The 21,133-nt window shown below is 38.8% G+C and overlaps 1 protein-coding gene across 1 annotated transcript in view; it reads right to left on the bottom strand.

Annotated features, from left to right (window-relative positions):
- Positions 1 to 21,133, bottom strand: part of man1a1 (mannosidase, alpha, class 1A, member 1) — an 85,007-nt gene that overhangs the window by 19,014 nt on the left and 44,860 nt on the right. Inside the window, exon 5 of the mRNA XM_057352878.1 lies at positions 7,058 to 7,152. Coding sequence (XP_057208861.1) covers positions 7,058 to 7,152 — 95 coding nt within the window. The remainder of the gene's footprint in view (positions 1 to 7,057; positions 7,153 to 21,133) is intronic.

Below are 21,133 nucleotides of genomic sequence, written 5' to 3' on the forward strand. Positions count from 1 at the left end.
AGTAAACTAGCAGCAGTAACGCTAGAATACGACAAAAGAGTCAGTAGATACATTTACATGCATATTTCTATGCGTTATGATGCAACTGGAAGGCAAACAATCCAACGCACGTTTGTATAATTAATGTACGGCATATTGTCGCCACAAGGACGTTTTTTAGCCTGGAGTGCCTAATTCTTCACATGATAAAAACTAGAGAAATAAAGGCCTTCGCACAACAGGAAACGTTCGCAAACACCTCCGAGAGTTGCTACCGGTGTCATCATATTTTACACTGCATTGATCTCTACAAACCTCTCTTTGAAACACACGTCTGGTCCGAGGCAAGAAAGAGGAATCACGCTAAAAATGAAAGCATGGCTGCGGATGATAATGTGCCAAACCAATTTGTTTTTCATTACACAGATGATTAAATCACGTAACATGGATTCAGGAAAACAGAGAAAAAGGATGCCAAGCAAAACAACAGAATGAACATATTTAAAAGTCCAAGAACTCTTGAATGGTCTTTTCTTTGATCGGATCTTTAGTCAAGCCTGTATATATAGGTAAAGTGTAATATTTACAGTGTATTATTGTATTAGAGGTGCTTTTGAATAGCTTTTGGAAAACTTTTGGGAGTTTTTATAGTGGCAAACAATCATGTGGTGAGAAAAAAAAAAAAATTTGATGAAAGGTGTAGTGTTTTTATATATCATCATAAAATAAATGTTTACAACAAAAATCTAAATTGTGAAATCTAAATACGAAACTTTGAACAAAAAAAAACGAATATGAAAAACGAAAAATGTATTGTAATTTAGAATTAATCGCACCCAGAATAAAAATTAGTGTTTACATAATATATGTCTGTGTACGGTGCATATTAATTTAGAATTCATAAAAACATACACATATATGCATATATTTAAGGATATAAAAATATCAAACAACAATTTAAACAATTTAAATTATAAATATATACATATAAATATTTTCTAAATATGTAAACATGTATGTGCATGTGTTCATGAACACAAAAATAATATGCACAGTAAACAGACACATATTATGTAAACACAAACTTTTATTCTGGATGCGATTAATCACGATTAATCTTTTGACAGCCCTATTATAATTTTAATTAAAAAAACATGTAATATATACAATGTAATGTAATGTGTTTCCATAATGTCTTTTTTGTCATAAAACTATTGTCAAGTTAGTGTTTTAAGTCTGTTAACATTAAATGGCCATTCTTTGACTGTTGTTTTAGAAACAGTGAGCTGTAGAAACCCAGACAGACACTTAATGAGCAGTATGGGATATATAACAAATTATCTGACAGAGCACAGAGAAAATACCATTAGCCTGAATAATTAACCAGCGCTGGAGTGAAATACGAACTCGGCCAACCGAACACAGTCTCATGTATCCTCAGGCTGATAAAACAGCCAGACTTTTATGTTTAACATCGACATGTTCCAGTGATGCTCTCCCAGTCTCCCGGTCACACAGACAGTTGATTTAGGTAGGCCATAGGCTACACATACATGCTCTACGTTACAGAGATCTATAAAGCCATCTTACTTCACAAAACACTGATATTGATCCAACAGCACAAACAGAAATCGGGTTTAACCCTTGTTGTGTTGTATGAAAACAGCACTGACCTCTATTTTGGTCTCTCCAAAATTACCCTTAAAATTAGGCCAATCACACCACATATTCCTAAAAAATATTATCCCACAAGTCTTTTAAACGGGTCTCATGGCTCTACGCTCTAGGCTCAAAGTCGACCAGGCCGTTTGTCAATAAACACAAATTAGTAAAAATAATGTTTGTACAGTTTATTATTTTGTGACATCTGCTTAATGCAAAGCTCAATGAAACAGCAGAACAATGTTCCATCATTGTGCATTTTGTCTGGGGTTACAAGAGCGTCTTAAAAATGGATCAAACAGAGCTGCGGCTCTCGAAGGGAGAGAGGAGAGTAATGTCTCATTATGATCTGACCTCACGATCCCTCCTCTTGCTTTTCGGGCGCACGACTAAAAGCTCCGGCCTCATCAATCCCGTCTAAAGCATCTATCGGGCATAAATATGCTTGTTATATAACCCATTGGCATATCTGTAATAGATGAGTAGCTGAAATAAAAGTGAACAATTGTAAAATACCATTTAGAGGACATCAATTATCTGGAGAGGAAAATGATGGCAGAACAGCACGCGGCATGACGTCTATTCTAAACTCTGTTATTAAGCTTACATTTTGAACCGACGCTGAGCATCGCAGCGAGGTGCAACCATCAAGCAATTACCGTCTTGCCTTTTTATGAGGCGAATACATTGTGAAAGGCACATTTACCCACCTCAATAGAAAATCAGTGTCGATTCACGCCCGCGGTTCGTTTGAGCGCTGCCTATTGATGCATGCGTGCTTATGTCATCCATGTGACTCACTGTTGCATGTACCGTGCCTACGCGTCAGATTGCATTGTCAGAATACATAGACTTTTACATTTTCCAAACAAAACAAGAGGGATGCTTAACCATGCAAAACTTGTTGCCAGGATGCCAGCGCAGGAGGCGGTTGCCAGGGCAGTGCTATGTGGTTGCTAATGTGTTTTGAATGGAGTTTAGTGCATTGCTATGTGGTTGTGGGGATAATTCATTTAGATAATTATTCACAATTCATAAAATATTAGAATAATGACTGTATTGCCAGATTCTCACTTACAATTTTAGTACAATAACAGCTTTTATGAAAAATCGGTTAAAATTGCTTTGCATCAAAAATCCATTAAAAATACTTTTTAACTGACGTGTATAAAGAAATCACACTGGTATTTAGAGGCTTTGGTAATCCTTATTCTGTCTTTCAAGTTCTTATAAAATACAAACAAGATGGGTGCGGAATAAACTTAAACCATGCAAGAAATGCCCACGAGAAAGATGTCACTGGAGCAGAGGATGTTAAAGCAAAGCAACACGGGTCAACATTCACACACACACAAATGCGCACTATGATGTGATGGGCTGACTGGACCAGGGGTTAAGAAAAGTATGGGAAAGTAGAGAAACTTAATTCCGCACTTTAACTGATAAACGCATCCGACTCTAAGAGACGGATAAAGTCTCTTAGAGTCGGATGCAGAAGTAAAAATAGAGAAATGCTTTAGGCTGCTTGACTTTAAGCAAGGGGAATAGAGGGAAAAAAACATGTAATGAAGCACTTATGTTTATGCATGAGGGAAACTTTCCCCTCTTGAATAGTTAACAAGAAGCAAATGTGGAATTTGCAGAAACGTAAATCCGCATTTGAGGGCGTAGGAGGAACCGTAAGAGGGGGCAGGTACGGGTGTGAGGAATAGACACACATCAAGGTTGTACTAGCCGTTCTTCGGGTTTCACTTGAATTAGAACATAAAGTTCCCATTAGGGGCTATACGGTAATGTGAAAATAACACTGTACATAATTTAGCAGAAGTTTTGCAGACAAGACTTGGCTCTAAGTCGTAACAATTTATCATGTGCTTTCAAGATCCAAAAAGCTGACTTCAAATATTAACAGAATATACCAAAGTTGAAGTATTCGTAGGGTTATGCTTTACAAATATTGATGCAACACACAGATATTTAGCAATGTGCAAATCATAACTTATCTTAACAAATTATAAGCCGCGACATCGTAAGGACTTTTGCAACTGTGAGAGCTTTATTAAAGCAACACTTTGTAGTTTTTCGACCTTAAAATAATGTCTTTACTACAAATACTACTGCCGCTGTAAGTTCTGCGTTCGGGTCGGTACACAGCCCCGGCCCATCCCCTGCCTGCGGAAGAGTGCCACATGGTTTCCAAACAACGTTTCTGCATTCGCCGGTTCCATCAGCTTAGTAAACAAATTCAGGTGTATTGCGCTGCCCACAGGTAACAGACAATTGCGCTTATCAACCACATGGGGGAACCATGAGCAAAAGTTCTATAGTGTCGCTTTAAGGGCTTTATTTCGCTTTTTTCTTCAAATTCATTCACTCAGACCATCAGAGTTGAAAAGTGTGTACGTATACGTGTTGCAAATGTTCAACTTCTCTATGAAAAGAACTGGTCATTCCTTTACTGTTATTCTCTTTTCTCCAAAGAACAATGTTTTGATGTCTTCAAATGCTCATTACACTTTCAAATTCTGTGAAACGGATTGGCTCATGAATGTATCCTTTCAAGAGCGAACTGACATGTGTTTTAGTGATAAAAAGTGAAGTAATCAGGCATTAAACAATGGTAACCACTGTTACAGCGCTATCAGAGAAAGAACAAATGAAACGGCTGCTCGCAAGAACCAAGAAGCAAATAATGACACTTTTCCCGCTGATATCATTTCAAACACCGTGGAAGTCATGCCACTAAACTTTAACATTTCAATTTTATGCTACAATTGGAGATAATACAATGTGTGAATTGTATGCTCACCCTGGAAATTGCTTTTATGAATGTCCATTTGCATAACATTTACATGTATGCATTTGCATGGTGCATTTTTCGACAGGCCAATATGTTTGATCAATTCATGCGATCCTTGGGTACCGAACCCTTAACTTTGGCATTGCCAACGCCACGCGGTACCAGTCGAGCTACAGGAATACTGTATATGTGCAAAAAGAAGCAGACTGTAAAGGAAAAGTCCTCCACAGTGATTCTCAAGTCTTGCTCCAGCCAAATCTAGGTCAAGGTTGTCTGTAAAATTAGGCCTCTTCTGTCTTATTTCTCCTCTAATTTGCTGCCTGGAACTCTGGGGACTCTGGCAGAGACGGCAAAATAATAACGCCACACATAAGTCACAAAAATTCAAACATCGGTTGGCTAGAAGCTGGCTCCCACTGCAAGTGGGTTAATACCCACATCGGCGAGTCCATAAAGTTGTCTGACGTTCAGACGAATCTGTCCAAATATACTGCTCGAACTTAGATTCATGGGCTGTTTATCATCCCTTCCTAATAAAGGCCTTACGTGGGTTTCATAACTACCCCGCAACGTATCATTTTCTACTACATGAGATCATCTCAAATTTACACAATTAAAAAAATTCAGAGGAGAATACAAATTCATATCATAGAAACTCGAGATGGTTGTGATTCATGCTCTCATCAGACGCTGAATCTGATTATGATCTCCTCTCTGGAGCTTTTAACACGCAAGGCTATATCAAGCATGATAGCGCCACTGAGGACTTCTCTAACAAACAACAGCTTGTCACCGAGTGTTTAAAAGCTCCCGCTACCTAATGTTATATTACTTTATGGGTGAGGTTTTGCAATTAACTCTAGCGAGTACGCTAGCATATCAACCGTGCCCATTTCCATATTTAGTGAAAACTGCAACTACAAGTGTGCACCTACTCAAACTTCACTTGAATTGAAAATAAACCCTAACCGAAGGACTGAAAAAATGGTGCCATAATTGCCATTAGCTATCATAAACCCTGACTTTGTGGCAGATGATATTTTACATTCGTATTTTAATATAAAAAATCGTATGAATGGTGGGAATCGATGGTGCACACGCTTGAGAAGGTGAGAGTTGACTTCATCCCACAATTGTTGGAAATCACCAGTGTTGGGTGTAACTAGTTACTAAGTAATTAGTTACTGTAATTTAATTACTTTTCCCTTGAAAAAGTAAAGTAAGGGATTACTCTTATTTTTTCTGTAATTTAATTACAGTTACTATTGATGTAATTAAACTAAATACTTTGTGTAATATGTGTGTGTGCAATAGTGGAATTGACATCAAAATTCAAAGTCTAACTTTAAAATCTGTGCTTTAATGTATAATTCTCACATTTGTAATACTTTGGTCAGTTAATAAGAGTATTTTATGTAGTTTAATATTATTTATTTAAATGAATTAAAAGAGCCCTTTCATGCCTATCCTTGAATCACTTAACTAATCAAGGTTGATATAGGATATAGAAAGTAATTAGTAATAAGTAACTAAATACTTTTTGGAGAGAGTAATTTGTACAGTAATCTAATTACACTATTGAATATGTAATTAGTAACTAGTAATTAATTACTTTTTCAGAGTAACTTACCCAACACTGGAAATCACACAATCCCATTCAAAACATATGCATTCATAAATGCCTTCAACCGTGAACATCTTGCAAAAAAGCATTACGGTACAACATAACAACACATGAACACGTTTACATAATCACGGCACCAGGTGGTCGAGCGAAAGAGAACAATAGCGCAAAGTAACAACATTAGCGGTGTGGACAGAATTAATGATGTAGCTAGTGACCCACATCGAAAGAGGAACTCGCCTTCACCGGAGGTGATAGGAGCACTTGTGCTAAGTGCAGATATGGTGGAAAGCTGTATTTACTGACAGGAACTAAAGGCAATTTGTCCTGTAGCCATGTTATTAGCCGTTCTATATAAAATAGTGAATGCTCTATTTAGAGCGTTTGACTGAGAGCTTCAAGCCTATTCTACACCAGTTTAAAGAAGGACTTATAACCTGGATACTCAAACTAATAGAAAGAGCTTTGATAAAAAGTGAATTATGTTTCAATTCTCTGCTATGTGCTGCCCACTCGGTTTGCATCGTCTTCACTAGCGAGTTTGCATCATCTTGACTAGCGATTCCAGGCTGTAAAGAGACAAGTGTTGGGAAGCGAGGTGACGGCTCATCCAATCAACCTCCGACATGTCGCTTTTCTCAGAATCTCTGCGCAGAATACCACAATAGAAGAGTTATAGGTAGATGTCTTTCGAGCATCAGCATCTGATTTAAAGCTCTTAACATTTCTGAGACAAAGCAAGCTAAAATGTGCCAAATTCAAAGCACATCACATGTATCAAAGAAAGACTGTTAAAAAAAAAGGCAGAAAATGGCTTTTACACCAAAACAGACCCGCAAAACTGTATTTGCTTTCATATTTGACAAAGCTATCCATAGGTCACAGTTACATGCTACTAGTTTTGAAGATTCAGCCCTTGGGAGTTAGCCAGACGTGCAGAAAACACATCCCTCAATGACAACCCTGTAAAATCATGTTTGTGCGTCACTGACCTCTTCAGGTTGAGGAGAGCCCAGGGAATGCCGGTCGGGGTCTTGAAAGCCGGCAACAGCTTCTCTCCCAGTTCAACAGCTTTCTTTCTAAACACCTGGAGAGGGAGAGAGAGACAGAAAGAGAGGGGATTAGGTTAGCTTAACCTCAGCCGTACGAGAAACGTATAACCTCGGGCAGCTCCTGCCTCTCCATAAACTCGCCAAATTTATTTTATCAGTCATATTTGCATGGTCTATAGAGTCAGCTGAGAGACAGAGAAGCATTGATATTCTGCTGAGGGCAGGGTCCTGGAGGCAGCTGATAACAGCAGATAAGATGAGGGCGCACAGTACACATCCTGCTGTAAACCTGCTGCCTGCCTGTCATCTTCTGTCTGCTACTTGGCCCTTCATTTTACTCCGTTGACATTTTAAACCAGCGGGGATGCTACAAATCCCTGGGCCGGCAAATATGGTGCATTTCTGTTGGTGCCGAGATGGTATCAGACGGAGTCAAATGCTTTAAAATGCACGGCTTAGACAGGACATGCCTTCAGCTTAAGTGGTGGCCTAAAAGGACAATACACCTAAAAATAAAAATGGTGTCATCGTTTATCTCCACTTACTGTATGTCACATATGACTCTTTCTTCTTTAAAACACAAAAAATACAGATTTTGATGTTTTAGACGTTCTGTGGTCAAACAACGCCTGTTGTTTAGTTCACAAAGTTTTTTTAAATCTTCATTTGCGTTCTGCTGAAGAAAGTCATACAGGTTTGGAAAGACGTGAGGGTGAATAATAAAAAGCACATGGGTGAACGGTCCCTTTTAAGGTTGCATGCAGGAAGAACTTTTGTGACCGAAGTTGCAGAATACAAAAGAGTGTAATATGTGGACCATATGTTAATATTCTCACGGTTGACATCATAATGTAACAGTATCAATGACCCATTTGTTTCCTAAATGACAATTTCAACAAACTGCATAGTGTTTTAAACCCAATCTTGTTTTTCATTATTGTTTTGCATGTATTTTAATAAAAGATGCGTGCTGTTACTTTTGGTGAAGGGGATGCGACGCTGTGCTAAACCTGCAAGCAAATCTGTCTAAGCGATCTCCGAGATCAGCTCATCCCTCTTGTAATTCAACCTGTGCGTCAGAAAGGCCACAAAGAAAAGGTCCCCTGAGCAGGAACAGAACGGAGCGCGAGTGTCTTTCAAAACACGAGAGGAGAGCAAACGGGCAGAAATACAACCGCAATCCAATGACGTGTCAAGTTTGATAAAAGAATAAAAGGGCTTCACTATTCAGCAGCCATAAAACAAAAATAATAAAAACTGGAATTAAATGAGAAATGTGTGCAGAGATCATGGACACTCGTAACATCAGACATCACCAGAAAGGTTAAAGCTTCTTATATTGCCATAACACATCCTTTTCACATCTTATTAAATTTACTGATATCACAGCTGAGCCTGTCTGGAGATCTAAATGAGGACGTTCTTACCTCTGCGTACATCATTCGGTATGCATATTAACATGGTGGTCAACACCTCCAAGTATGCATAGGCATAGCTCTAGTGTTTTCCCTAGCGCCTAGACAGCCTGGATGAAGTCTGTGTGCTTGTCCTTGACACTTCAAACACAAGGAGAGCCGTTCACCTGTCCAAGTAAATTCACTGACGGGCATCTCAGAAATGTTGCAAGTTGTCTGGGTGTGCTTTACCACGAGGAGGGCAGCCACCTCCACCACCATATGTTAAGGGATACTTCACCCAAAAATGAAAATTCTGTCATCATTTGCTCACCTTCGAGTTTCAAATCTGTTTAAATGTCTTTGTTCTGATGAACACAGAGAAAGATATTTGGAAGATTGCTTATAACCAGACAGATTTGGCCCCCCATTGACTCCCACAGTACGAAAAAATTACTGTTGAACGCAAAAGAAGACATTTTGAAGAATCTAGGACAGCAAACAGTTCGACTTCTGTGCCGCTTTGAGAGGTGTACAGTAAGTGCAAGCATGTACGAGGATGTGCCAGACACAATGCGGCTGTAGGCCGAGCGCTGGACGCACACTAAATAAGATATATTGCCTTGTCAGCGGATGGTGACTGGAGAACCTCATGGGCCTTTACCCAGATTACAGCGCCGACTTCAGGGAATGGACCAGACAGAGCTGCTGAGAGCACCTTGACTCTTTAAACCTCTACAAAACCTTCCACACGGACCCAAAGAGCAATCTGGACTAGAGACGGAGACCAGCCGACACAAGCTTTCCGGAATAAGCAATGAAACCAAAGCCCTAATGCTCAAGACAGCTTTGACAAAGGCTGGCGATTCTACTGCCAAGAAGCCAATAAAACTCATGGGGAGGGAAAAAAATGTCTATGAGAAATGAAATATGGCTAAACTAGAATAACAGTAAAGGGGTTGAATGCAAATGTGATTTAATTTGGACTCCAAATCGGGTCACATACAATCCAACTAACAGACTGTTGAAAATATGCAAATATGAAGTCTTTTATTAATGCAAGCAAAACAGACAGTGACGTTGTCCTTGTGATTTTTGTAAGTTTACTGGAGCACTACATTATTACAAAATGGGAATAATGATTTGAGACTTCATTAAACCGAGTGAATTTTCCACAGACACTTGTGGAGGCCCGATGTAGGTCTAAAAGATTAATGGCTCTGAAGGGGAAGCTATTACCAGATCAATCCCAGGTAAAACGGACAGACCATCTACCACACAAAACAAGGTCAACCTGCATTACCTGATGAAAATCACAAAGCCCAAAAGCCCAGCCGAACTCCTTTTAGCAAATAAAAGGAATTTACTGCATTTTTAAAAGGCCATGAATTGTTTTAACCCACACAACATTTGTACTTTCTATAATTCTCTCCCTTTTTTCTTTTTCTATTCTATTCTTTTCTTGTTTTCTGATTTTAAAAAAGCATACTTTTATAGTTCTGATAAAAATACTCCAAAATATTGCTCACAATATTAATACAAACACGTATTAATTTCATTATAAAATCATAGGAAATTTGTTTCTAATTTATTGTATTAATCTCAAACAAGCAATCAGAATTTACAAATGTGTTTTATCCAGTGCTACAACATTTCAGCATTGTAAGTGTTGTTAAGACATCATCACGATTCACAAAACTCAAATTTTCCCAAATTTACAAGCCTCAATGCTCAGATATGGTTATTAAATGAGATATAAATGAGAAATAAATAAATAAAAAGTCCCCTTCTCTGCAAACCCGTGTGACACTGCATGACATATACATTTTTGCCAAGACCTAAACTGAAAAGAATTCACTTGACCTCTTAGGTCTAATACTGTAGCAGGTAGAACATAATCACAATTTATAATTTTAATAAACTTCAGGAATATGCTAATCTTAAAACAATAAACGTGGAGTCATTTGTTAAACACTTTTAAATGCACAGCTGCGCACATCATTTGCCATTACTTAAGATCTAGTGCAGTACATCACACAAAGTAAGCAGGAGACACTTTTGAAAGAGGCACCTGAAAGCAATTACTCTGCACACTTCTACATATTTATCTTAAGTCAGCAGAGCGAGACAGCTCCAGCCCACGAGGCAGAGCCTTTGGCTTCAACAACAGCAAAAAGATGGATGAGAAGAAAATCCAACCAATGAGAAACGATGTTTGGAGTGAAAGTGAACGGCACCATTACACTCGCTGCTCCTCCGGAGGCCTTTGACACAATGGCCGGCTGGACATTGAGTAATCTGCTGGAGGATGAGGTTTATGTCATTGTCATCTCATTAGAGGAAAATTAGCGACCATCAACATTTGTGGCGGTTGGATAAGCATATGTGTAAAAGCAACTTGTGTCATTTAAGAGATAAATCGTGACCTCTGTCTTCATTAGCTCACATTCTTGTAGTCGTTTTGTAAGAGTAATACACTAAGGTCAGGAAGGAGACAGGAAGAGAGTGTCCATTATAGTGATCGAGCGATATATGGAAACATGATTATCACTATTGACTGATAATATCATGCCTGCTTGGCCAGTTGAACACTGCTAAATATATTTTCATGTCTACGGAAAATTGTATGGCAGGAATTCAATATACCATTGCCAAATGTGTAAACCATGTATGCATATAGTCAATATATTAGCCAACAGCTATCCTCTTCTTTGGATGTTGACATTAGCTATTGAAAACCCCCGCTGGTCGACCACAAGTCCATTCACAGCAGTATTGACAAGTTCAGCCCAGCCAGAACAAAACTAATAGCAGGACGCAAAGAACTATGGGGCTTTGATCTTCTCTACCATCACTGGAGAACGAGTAATGTTCTCGGAGACAGGCTTATACGAGCGTGATGAAAAGGAACCCGTATCTCTTAATGCAATATCTTTTTCATCTTTAGGGAAAACTTTGTAAACGTGATGTATTAAAGATATGTACAGAGAGAACCTTTTTTCAGCACCGCACTAAATGAATAATGAAGTCTGAGATATTTCCCCAAGGTTGGATCTGGAAATCTGAGGGAGAAAGAATCATCTCTCTTATACGAATGCAGTCCGTAAATTACACCCAGAGCTGTAGCCAAAGGCTGCGTGAGATGCGACGGCTTCCTTTTGGCTGCGGTACAAGACATGCGGCAATAATGGAAAAGCTTGCTCGCATCTGGTTTGCGTGTAGTACAATCCAACCATACAACACACAAATATGTTTCTAGAATCTAGTGCTGGGCAAATCTAAACAATCTGAAGCTCACCTTCCAACATAGCCAGACTAACAAACAATGTAAACAAGAGAAACGGAGATCCACTGGTGCATTTTTCCTTAATAAATTAAATCTGCATTAGTGGCACGCTGTGCATGCAGTGAACATGTGCAGTGGTGTGATTGACTGCTGAGGAATAAATTAATTTCCGTAAGGCTGAGCAGGCATCTTTATAATAGGATGGATATACGCTAACACAAGGCCATTGTGCTTAAAATACGAGCGGATGAATAGAGAGCTAGGTGGAATGGAAAGTGGAATTTATCAGCGGTGGATCCTGTTGCAACTTTTTCAATGGGACACTGAAGCTTCTATTTCTAGACGCACTGCAGTGTCCTTGACACTGTCATATTAAAAAAGGTAAAAATCGACAAGTCTAATTATAAAAGCAAGCTAAAATGCCCTGGAACAATATTCTGCCATCTCTGTTGCCTCAACGTTTAGTTGCTAAGGCCATGTTTGAGGATCAACCATGTGGCCACACCGTTGCCATTCAGATGACAATGAGGGGCTGGGAGAAAAGACGACAAAGAAGAGTGATAGATGGAGAAAGGCTTTCAGCATTGTGATGAAATAGGCCACTGGGACGCACCTTTGCTTATTGATAAAGCAGAACAGATCATGGGAACGGTGACAACGTAAAGCCATATTGACCGTGAACGTTATCCAGCGCTAGCTACATCAAAGAAAGAACAGGAACTGTGGCGTATAATGCGGATACATATACACTCCTTAAAAACTAAAAGCACTGACAATGAATTGCTAGCACTATTGATGGCGCTAATTTAATAGCATTAGATCTTCCACACTGTATTGATTCAATACTGACACCAAGTCACTCGAGGCTGGTATCATCCCGAAGCCAAAATTTTGGTATCGACCCAATCCAACTATCTATATACAAGTGATGCTTTCTGAAGCATTAAAGTACCTGAGCGAGATCAAGCACACAATCCCAACAGCACAAAAGATAAAATCTAATACTTTATTGCTGACCTTTACTTAAAGCTTCCACAAAAAGCGCACTTGCATTGCTCCTACCAGACGATGAATATGTCTGAAACCAGAGCGATCAGATAGGGGCAGTCACAGAGAACCAGGAAAGAAAGAAGCTTTGCGTACACCTGTCAAAACACTCTGTGAAAAGACATGTCAACATCACACTTTCCTTTCTCCTCTCTCTCTCTCTCTCCCTCGCTCTCCTCTGTCTGGCTCAGATAAATGTTAACATGACAAAGAAAGAAGATCAGCCAAAGATCTGCCAAAGACCAACCAGCCCTCGAGGCTGATGGTCTACTTATACATTGTTGGAGCTCTGCAAAACATCCAACGTTTTGGTTTGAGATTTAGGGGTGAGCTCCTTGACTCGGTCCAGTAAGCAACCACCTCAAGCAACAACTTGGCAACTGCATAGGAATTTCGAGAGTTTCTCCTGAAAACATTCTGCATGCAGCTGCAATGATATGGATTTAAAGGACGGCTAAAATGACGATAGTATCTCATTCGGAGATCATAAAAACCTTGGAATTATATTTTTCTCTTGACTTTATGTGACCTAGGCCTGCGAATCTAAAATCTTTGTTATCTTTGCCTTTTAGTGACCAAAACAGGTTTAAGTGTGCTCATCTGCATTAGAATTACCATTACTGTTCACTCATCACGTTTCATTTTTATATCAACGTGATCTACAGTAAGCGGACACATAGCTTACAAAGAAATCCTTTGGTTTTTAAACAGAAAAAGGAAAAAAATGTCATATAAGAATGATTATAATCGGATTTCTTTATAAACCATACATTGTATTTAAAAATCCATAATGGAAATACAGCTCCTATAAAGGAAGTGTTTTAACTTTGGCATTACAATTTCTCCCTAACTGTCGCTATACAAAATAAATCTGAAAATAAACTGTGACCTTTCTAGAAAAAACAATTGAGATTGCCATTGTATTGCTCTCATGCAGAAACTCTAAGATTTCCATATTGTGTGTTATAGCTGAAGAGAATTTAACCTTTAGAGAACCAATAAGAGGCATCAGGAAACGTGGGAACTGAAGCAGTTATTCAAATACATCAGAAGCTGAAAATAAATAAATAAGATTTACAGCTGTGCATAAATTCAACCGGCGCCCTGCCATTGATTTATGCAGTCTGTTGGGCGTCTTTGTGATTGGCTGAGGAAAGCCATGTTAGTGTACCCTAGCGGCAGGGATTTGATCCACTTCAGGACAGGTTCAGTCATTGCCTAAAAAACTAAGCTTTTACTCAACAGTTTAAAGAAGCATATTATTTGTGAGGTATCAGACATTTTTTTAATCTCTAAAAATTTCACACAATTTTACACAACATGTGAACTTTGTCCATTGGATTTTGCCGAGGATGGTCAGCAGAATATTATTGAATGTCTAGACATAAATGGCACTGACCCATCAAACATAGTCAAATCCAGCGTTAAGTGGAAAAAAATAAATAAATAAAACTAAATGTGCACTTGTTTACATTATCAGTCCTAGTTTTAATAGCAAAACATCCCCATAGTACATAATAGTGAATAAGTATTAAGATAACATTCTGAGCTAAACTTTTACACAAATGGTTACATTTTTAACACTGCAAATCTTGCTGGGCCCAAACTAGAAACCTGAGCTTTTTATTTTCTCAAGAGACTTGCTCTTAAAACTACAAAAATCAATGACCTGTAACTAAAAAAACAGCCTCACTCACATATTCAAACAAACTATTTGGCAAGTAAAATAATGCAAAAGTCGATAAAGTGACAGAGCTTAGAAAAAACAAATGCTGACTCCAGAGCAAGGCTCCACATTACCGCTTGTCCGCCTGTCTGGGACAAGTGAATGTTTTGTATGGGCAAGTGAGAGAGAATTTTACCTGCCCGACCGGACAAGTAACTTGAAAAAAAATAATAATAACAGTGCTACGAAAAAAATCAGTCTGTGCTAAGAATAATAAGAATATGTGCATTAGACAGAGCTGCGTGTTTGTGTGAATAGCGTTTGTCGTGGTTGTGCTTGTTAATGTGTGACAATAATCAATGGCGCACCGCATTGAGTCCATACAATATAGAACCCTGTTATTTAAACATGTCATCTGGCTGCTCTGCGTGTCTGAGTGAATGAGGTGCACAGATTAACATACTACACGAGTGATGGTCGAGGATTTGTCTGCGTCTGCAACGTATGAGGATATAAACACACAAACTTCATCTCCAGAGTCGCTCTGAGAGGTTATTTACCAGCCTTTTACTGTTTGAGTGAAGCTATGGTCAAACACACTAAAACTCAAGCGTCTTCCCAAAGACCCGTCAAAATAAAAGTCCTAACTTAAACACTCGGACGAAAAAATACTGTAGTATTTGCTAAAGGAAATTCTAGTACCCTTGTAGTAAACTGATAAACTGTAGTAAACACTGTTGTATTATACTATAGCAAGGTTCAAAAACAATATAGTATCTAGGAATGTTTCTGCAGTTTACTATAGTAAATAACACTATAGTATACTACAGTAATTTATGTGGACAAATATACCTCTATTGTATAGTAAAAAGATTTAATATAAAGAACTTAGAAAAATAAAACAAATTTAGGTAAACTAAAAATTATATGGCCCTAATTTATCCATCTGTATGTAACATTAATGTCATTTGTCAGTTAACTGCTTATTCATGTGATGAACTGCACTTGCATATTTTTTTAATAATGACAACAGACGTTTTATACTTGTGCTACAACTGTTTGGCCTACTACAAAACTTTAAGCCTCTGTAGCACCAGTGCTATGTGCAAAAAAAGTCAACGTACAGTCCTGACACTAATAATAATTACTGCTTGCCTTTGTTCTATAGCAATCATGGAGAGTATTAACAAATGTAGGTGGCCCGCATCGGACACTAGGTAAAACGCTTATAAGCAAACTTGACCAATCAAGATCCGAAACAATTACAGTATATTGATACTTCAAATGAAATATCTTTTTTTTTCTTCGGACAAGTAATATTTATACTCGGACAAGTGAATGACAAATTTACTTGTCCGAAGGACAACCACATGACAATACTGAATGTCAAGCCCTGTCTAAAGTAAACATTTTCAAGGGATCAAACAGTCTGAAACATGCAGATGTCAAGGCATACCATAACACAAAATGATAATGACAAAGGTACTACTGCACCACAACCTGCCAAGAAACTTATGAAGATCTGTTTCCTAGACTGCTCAAGCTGTGATAATCCTTCCAAAACATCCAGCGACGTGTCAACCCTACCACATAAACCAATTTTCACCCTGCCAGGGTATCCCATGGTGCATGGTGCAAAAACGTGTGAATTACAGACCCAGGGAGCTACATTCCCAACCATGGGAATGTATTTTAAAACAATGCGGTTTACAGATACAGTACATCATCACTGAGATTTGAGCTTTCATTGTGTCATTTGGGATGTGTCTGTAACAAACAGATTGCAACAGTAATCGTGCTTAACCCAAATATGGCACGGTGCATTTGAAAATACCACGGCCTATTAACGCAGGAGATTATGCTAGTGGCTTCTAACGGCCAGGGCTCAGTAATCCAATTATGTGAGTTTAAGGCTAAATGGCCAGAGCAAAAGCAGCAGAAAATGCCAGAATGGAACTTTTAGGAGACAAGAAGTAGCGCCCTCATCGAATTTTGACGTATAATGAAAGGTTTTGTTCTTGTAACATGATGAGCTGACATTGAGATATGCAACAGTAATAGTTTGACAGTGATAGCTGTTAAGACTTGCTTTGTTGAACATGTCTAGAGGGATGGAGATGCTGTAACAAATGGGGTCGAATTTGGGGGGATAATATTTCAGTTGTCATCCGCAAAAATGCTGCAGAGCCCGAGGGGGGAATTCTTCTAAGCAACGAGTCACGTATAAAATGCAATAAGAGCCAGATAAAAACAATAAACTGATCTCGCAGTGCAAGGGGGCTGGATTCAGCATGTTCGAATTAGAGATTTGGCCAACTGTGAGCGATTCGTCTCTCTGCCTCAATGAGCGCCGGCTCATGTCCAATCAGACACCTGCAGAGCCAAGAGAGACAGGCCAAACACTCAGAATGCAAACCTTTCACCTCGCAAACCCTCTCCAGACAGCCACCTGAGGAGCAGTGCGTTTTTGAGCGATCTCAGACGCCAACAGGTTGGTAGAGTCAGGCGACATTAAAAAGCAATAACAGAATTTATGCTGTCCAAAAACCTCATGTAATGAATTTTACTTCTGTAACAAAAGGCATGTGGACCCATACTGCTTATTGCATTTGTGACGGTGCCGCTATAGTGTGAAATTGCAGCTTAGTAAAGCTTGTTTCAGCGTCGTCCAGTTCCACTGTGAAATGAGTCAGAATCCTTCAAACTGCCCGTCCCGGCACCGCGTCTGACCTTAAATCCCAAAACTGCCGCCAGCAGCGCTGAAACGGGATGACAAAAGACTATTTCAAGCATATTAGAAACCATCACACAAAGCCATTTCACCCCTTACAGTGCTAAATAATCACATACATATGAAATAAAGTAGCAAAGTTTGACACAACAGAAATGAGTAATTTACTGATCTAAACTGTGAAGCCCTGTATGAAAACTGAAGGGGCCAGATGTGAGAGCAGATTGCCGATGCAAATTTTGCCCTTATCAACATGAAGACTCAGAGGTCAAGCAGCTTGACGGACAAGCCATTTGTGGAAAGGGTAAACGAAGGACTGTTTTTTCATAAAAACTGCTTGGAATAATTAAAGCATGCACATGAAGCAGGACTTCATTTCCCTCGCCGAAAGCAAGTCTATTTGTCACTGTAATGGATTTCTGGTTTTCATGGACAGACACGCTTGCTTCTTGTACTTATTTAGACAGCTGCAGTGTTTTTCTTTTTTAGTATCAGTCAATAAAGTTTTTCTCTGATTACTGGGTAATAGTAATGACTGCGCTTTTCCCTGGAGCAAGCTTTCATCTAGCACAGATAATAATAATGGACTAATCGGGTCTGGTTTTGATTTGGCCATCAGAATCACAGGTTTTGCCTAACTGTGATCTCAGCCATTGATGGTTGTGAAAATAGAACTCCAGGGCTCGCAGCCTAAAAACAATACGAAAAAACATTTGTGTAAATGTCAATTATAGAAATAACTAAAGGAATCTCAAACTGGACTAAAGCAATCACTGAACAATAAAAAGTGTGAAGAAGCGATAGAAAATGCTCAATATATCGTACAGTTTTTTAATATAAATTTATTTTCATTCACACGAAAATCGAAATCCTGCTATAATTTTATCGTCAACTAAAATAAAGATATAATTTTTCCTATGGCTTCAGAACACCTGGAATAAAATGCCATGGGTTACCTTTTTATATTACAAACCCGATTCCAAAAAAGTTGGGACACTGTACAAATTGTGAATAAAAACAGAATGCAATGATGTGGAAGTTTCAAATTTCAATATTTTATTCAGAATACAACATAGATGACATATCAAATGTTTAAACTGAGAAAATGTATCATTTTAAGGGAAAAACAAGTTGATTTTAAATTTCATGGCATCAACACATCTCAAAAAAGTTGGGACAAGGCCATGTTTACCACTGTGTGGCATCCCCTCTTCTTTTTATAACAGTCTGCAAACGTCTGGGGACTGAGGAGACAAGTTGCTCAAGTTTAGGAATAGGAATGTTGTCCCATTCTTGTCTAATACAGGCTTCTAGTTGCTCGACTGTCTTAGGTCTTCTTTGTCGCATCTTCCTCTTTATGATGCGCCAAATGTTTTCTATGGGTGAAAGATCTGGACTGCAGGCTGGCCATTTCAGTACCCGGATCCTTCTTCTACGCAGCCGTGATGTTGTAATTGATGCAGTATGTGGTCTGGCATTGTCATGTTGGAAAATGCAAGGTCTTCCCTGAAAGAGACGACGTCTGGATGGGAGCATATGTTGTTCTAGAACTTGGATATACCTTTCAGCATTGATGGTGCCTTTCCAGATGTGTAAGCTGCCCATGCCACACGCACTCATGCAACCCCATACCATCAGAGATGCAGGCTTCTGAACTGAGCGCTGATAACAACTTGGGTTGTCCTTGTCCTCTTTAGTCCGGATGACATGGCATCCCAGTTTTCCAAAAAGAACTTCAAATTTTGATTTGTCTGACCACAGAACAGTTTTCCACTTTGCCACAGTCCATTTTAAATGAGCCTTGGCCCAGAGAAAACGCCTGCGCTTCTGGATCATGTTTAGATATGGCTTCTTTTTTGACCTATAGAGTTTTAGCCGGCAACGGCGAATGGCACGGTGGATTGTGTTCACCGACAATGTTTTCTGGAAGTATTCCTGAGCCCATGTTGTGATTTCCATTACAGTAGCATTCCTGTATGTGATGCAGTGCCGTCTAAGGGCCCGAAGATCACGGGCATCCAGTATGGTTTTCCGGCCTTGACCCTTACGCACAGAGATTGTTCCAGATTCTCTGAATCTTTGGATGATATTATGCACTGTAGATGATGATAACTTCAAACTCTTTGCAATTTTTCTCTGAGAAACTCCTTTCTGATATTGCTCCACTATTTTTCGCCTCAGCATTGGGGGAATAGGTGATCCTCTGCCCATCTTGACTTCTGAGAGACACTGCCACTCTGAGAGGCTCTTTTTATACCCAATCATGTTGCCAATTGACCTAATAAGTTGCAAATTGGTCCTCCAGCTGTTCCTTATATGTACATTTAACTTTCCTGCCTCTTATTGCTACCTGTCCCAACTTTTTTGGAATGTGTAGCTCTCATGAAATCCAAAATGAGCCAATATTTGGCATGACATTTCAAAATGTCTGACTTTCAACATTTGATATGTTATCTATATTCTATTGTGAATAGAATATAAGTTTATTAGATTCGTAAATTATTGCATTCCTTTCTTATTCACAATTTGTACAGTGTCCCAACTTTTTTGGAATCGGGTTTGTACTTTCTATGAGCATTTGGGGAGTTGACAAATAAACCGTACTACGGAGCCCTTTTAGGGACATGGGGTGGAAAAAGTATGAAAGGGAAGAGAAACAATTTTTTCAAGCTTTTGCGTTCTCTCGCAAACATATTTGCGTTATCTCGCAAAACATTCAAAAGTCCTGTTGTCCCGCTCCGTACATTAACAATGACCAATAACTCATGAGCTAAACGTTGTTATAACAAAAATAACACATAATTCCTTAGACAATGATCTACAACCTAGTCTTCCTCAAAACGAGAATATAAATTGATCTCTATATGAGCAGGCGACATGGACAAGTCCAAAGAAACTGTAAATCCGAAAAGCGTTACTACAAAAATAGTCATTAATAACTTAACACTGTTATGTGTTACACACTGTGGTCTCAGCAAATTCAGTTTACACATTAATGCTCTCCTGCTGAATTTAAACTGGTTTTAGTTATACTACAGTATGTAGCACTGAAGTTAATGACTATTTTTCGTAGCCTAATGATCTTCGGGTTTTGCACTTTACAGACGATCCCTTCGGTCTTGTCTCAGCTCCCGCCTGAGATCAATACAAGGCTCGATTTGTGGAAAATTAAGTTAAAATTCATTGTTTACGTTACATAGAATGAGGTGTCATTTGTGTTATAAGAACAATTAGCTCACGAGTTATTGGTCCGGGAATCTTCGACTATAGACCAAAGTTTATGTACGGAGCTAGTGTTTGTCAGAACTCGCAAAATGTTTTGTGAGATAACGCAAATGTGTTTGCGAGGGAATGCAAAAGTTTTGCGAGATAACGCAAATATGTTTGCGAGAGAATGCAAGAGTTTTGTGAGATATCTCGCAAAACATTTTGCTAGTTCTGACAAACACTTCCTGTTTAATGTCCTGCTGGCAGAATATATACCCAACTAAATATTTGGATTAAATAATAACAGAATTTTCAAATTTGTTCAAAATAGTTATTTTAAATTGTTCTGCCAAAATGCAATTATTTAATACTGTTGGACCGATCTGCAATTATTTTAGCACTTAGACAAACTCACAGATAAAATGCTAATAAATAAATGCTAATAATTTGTCATGGATGCCAATGGTACAACACATCAATCTGCATACTGGGGATATTATTTTAGCAAAAAAAATCAGAAGCAGCACAATTAAAATGAATGCTTATTAACAATGACAGATAACCTAATTAGGACGTCCCGGTGCTGACATCTGTTGCCTATAGAAAACACGATGAGGCAGCAATCTGATGAAATCCACGGAGGCCAGAATCCTGCTCTTCATCTCTCAGTGTTGATAGCCCTGCC

This window comes from Triplophysa rosa, linkage group LG15 (assembly GCF_024868665.1).
Source record: "Triplophysa rosa linkage group LG15, Trosa_1v2, whole genome shotgun sequence".
NCBI lineage: Eukaryota > Metazoa > Chordata > Actinopteri > Cypriniformes > Nemacheilidae > Triplophysa > Triplophysa rosa.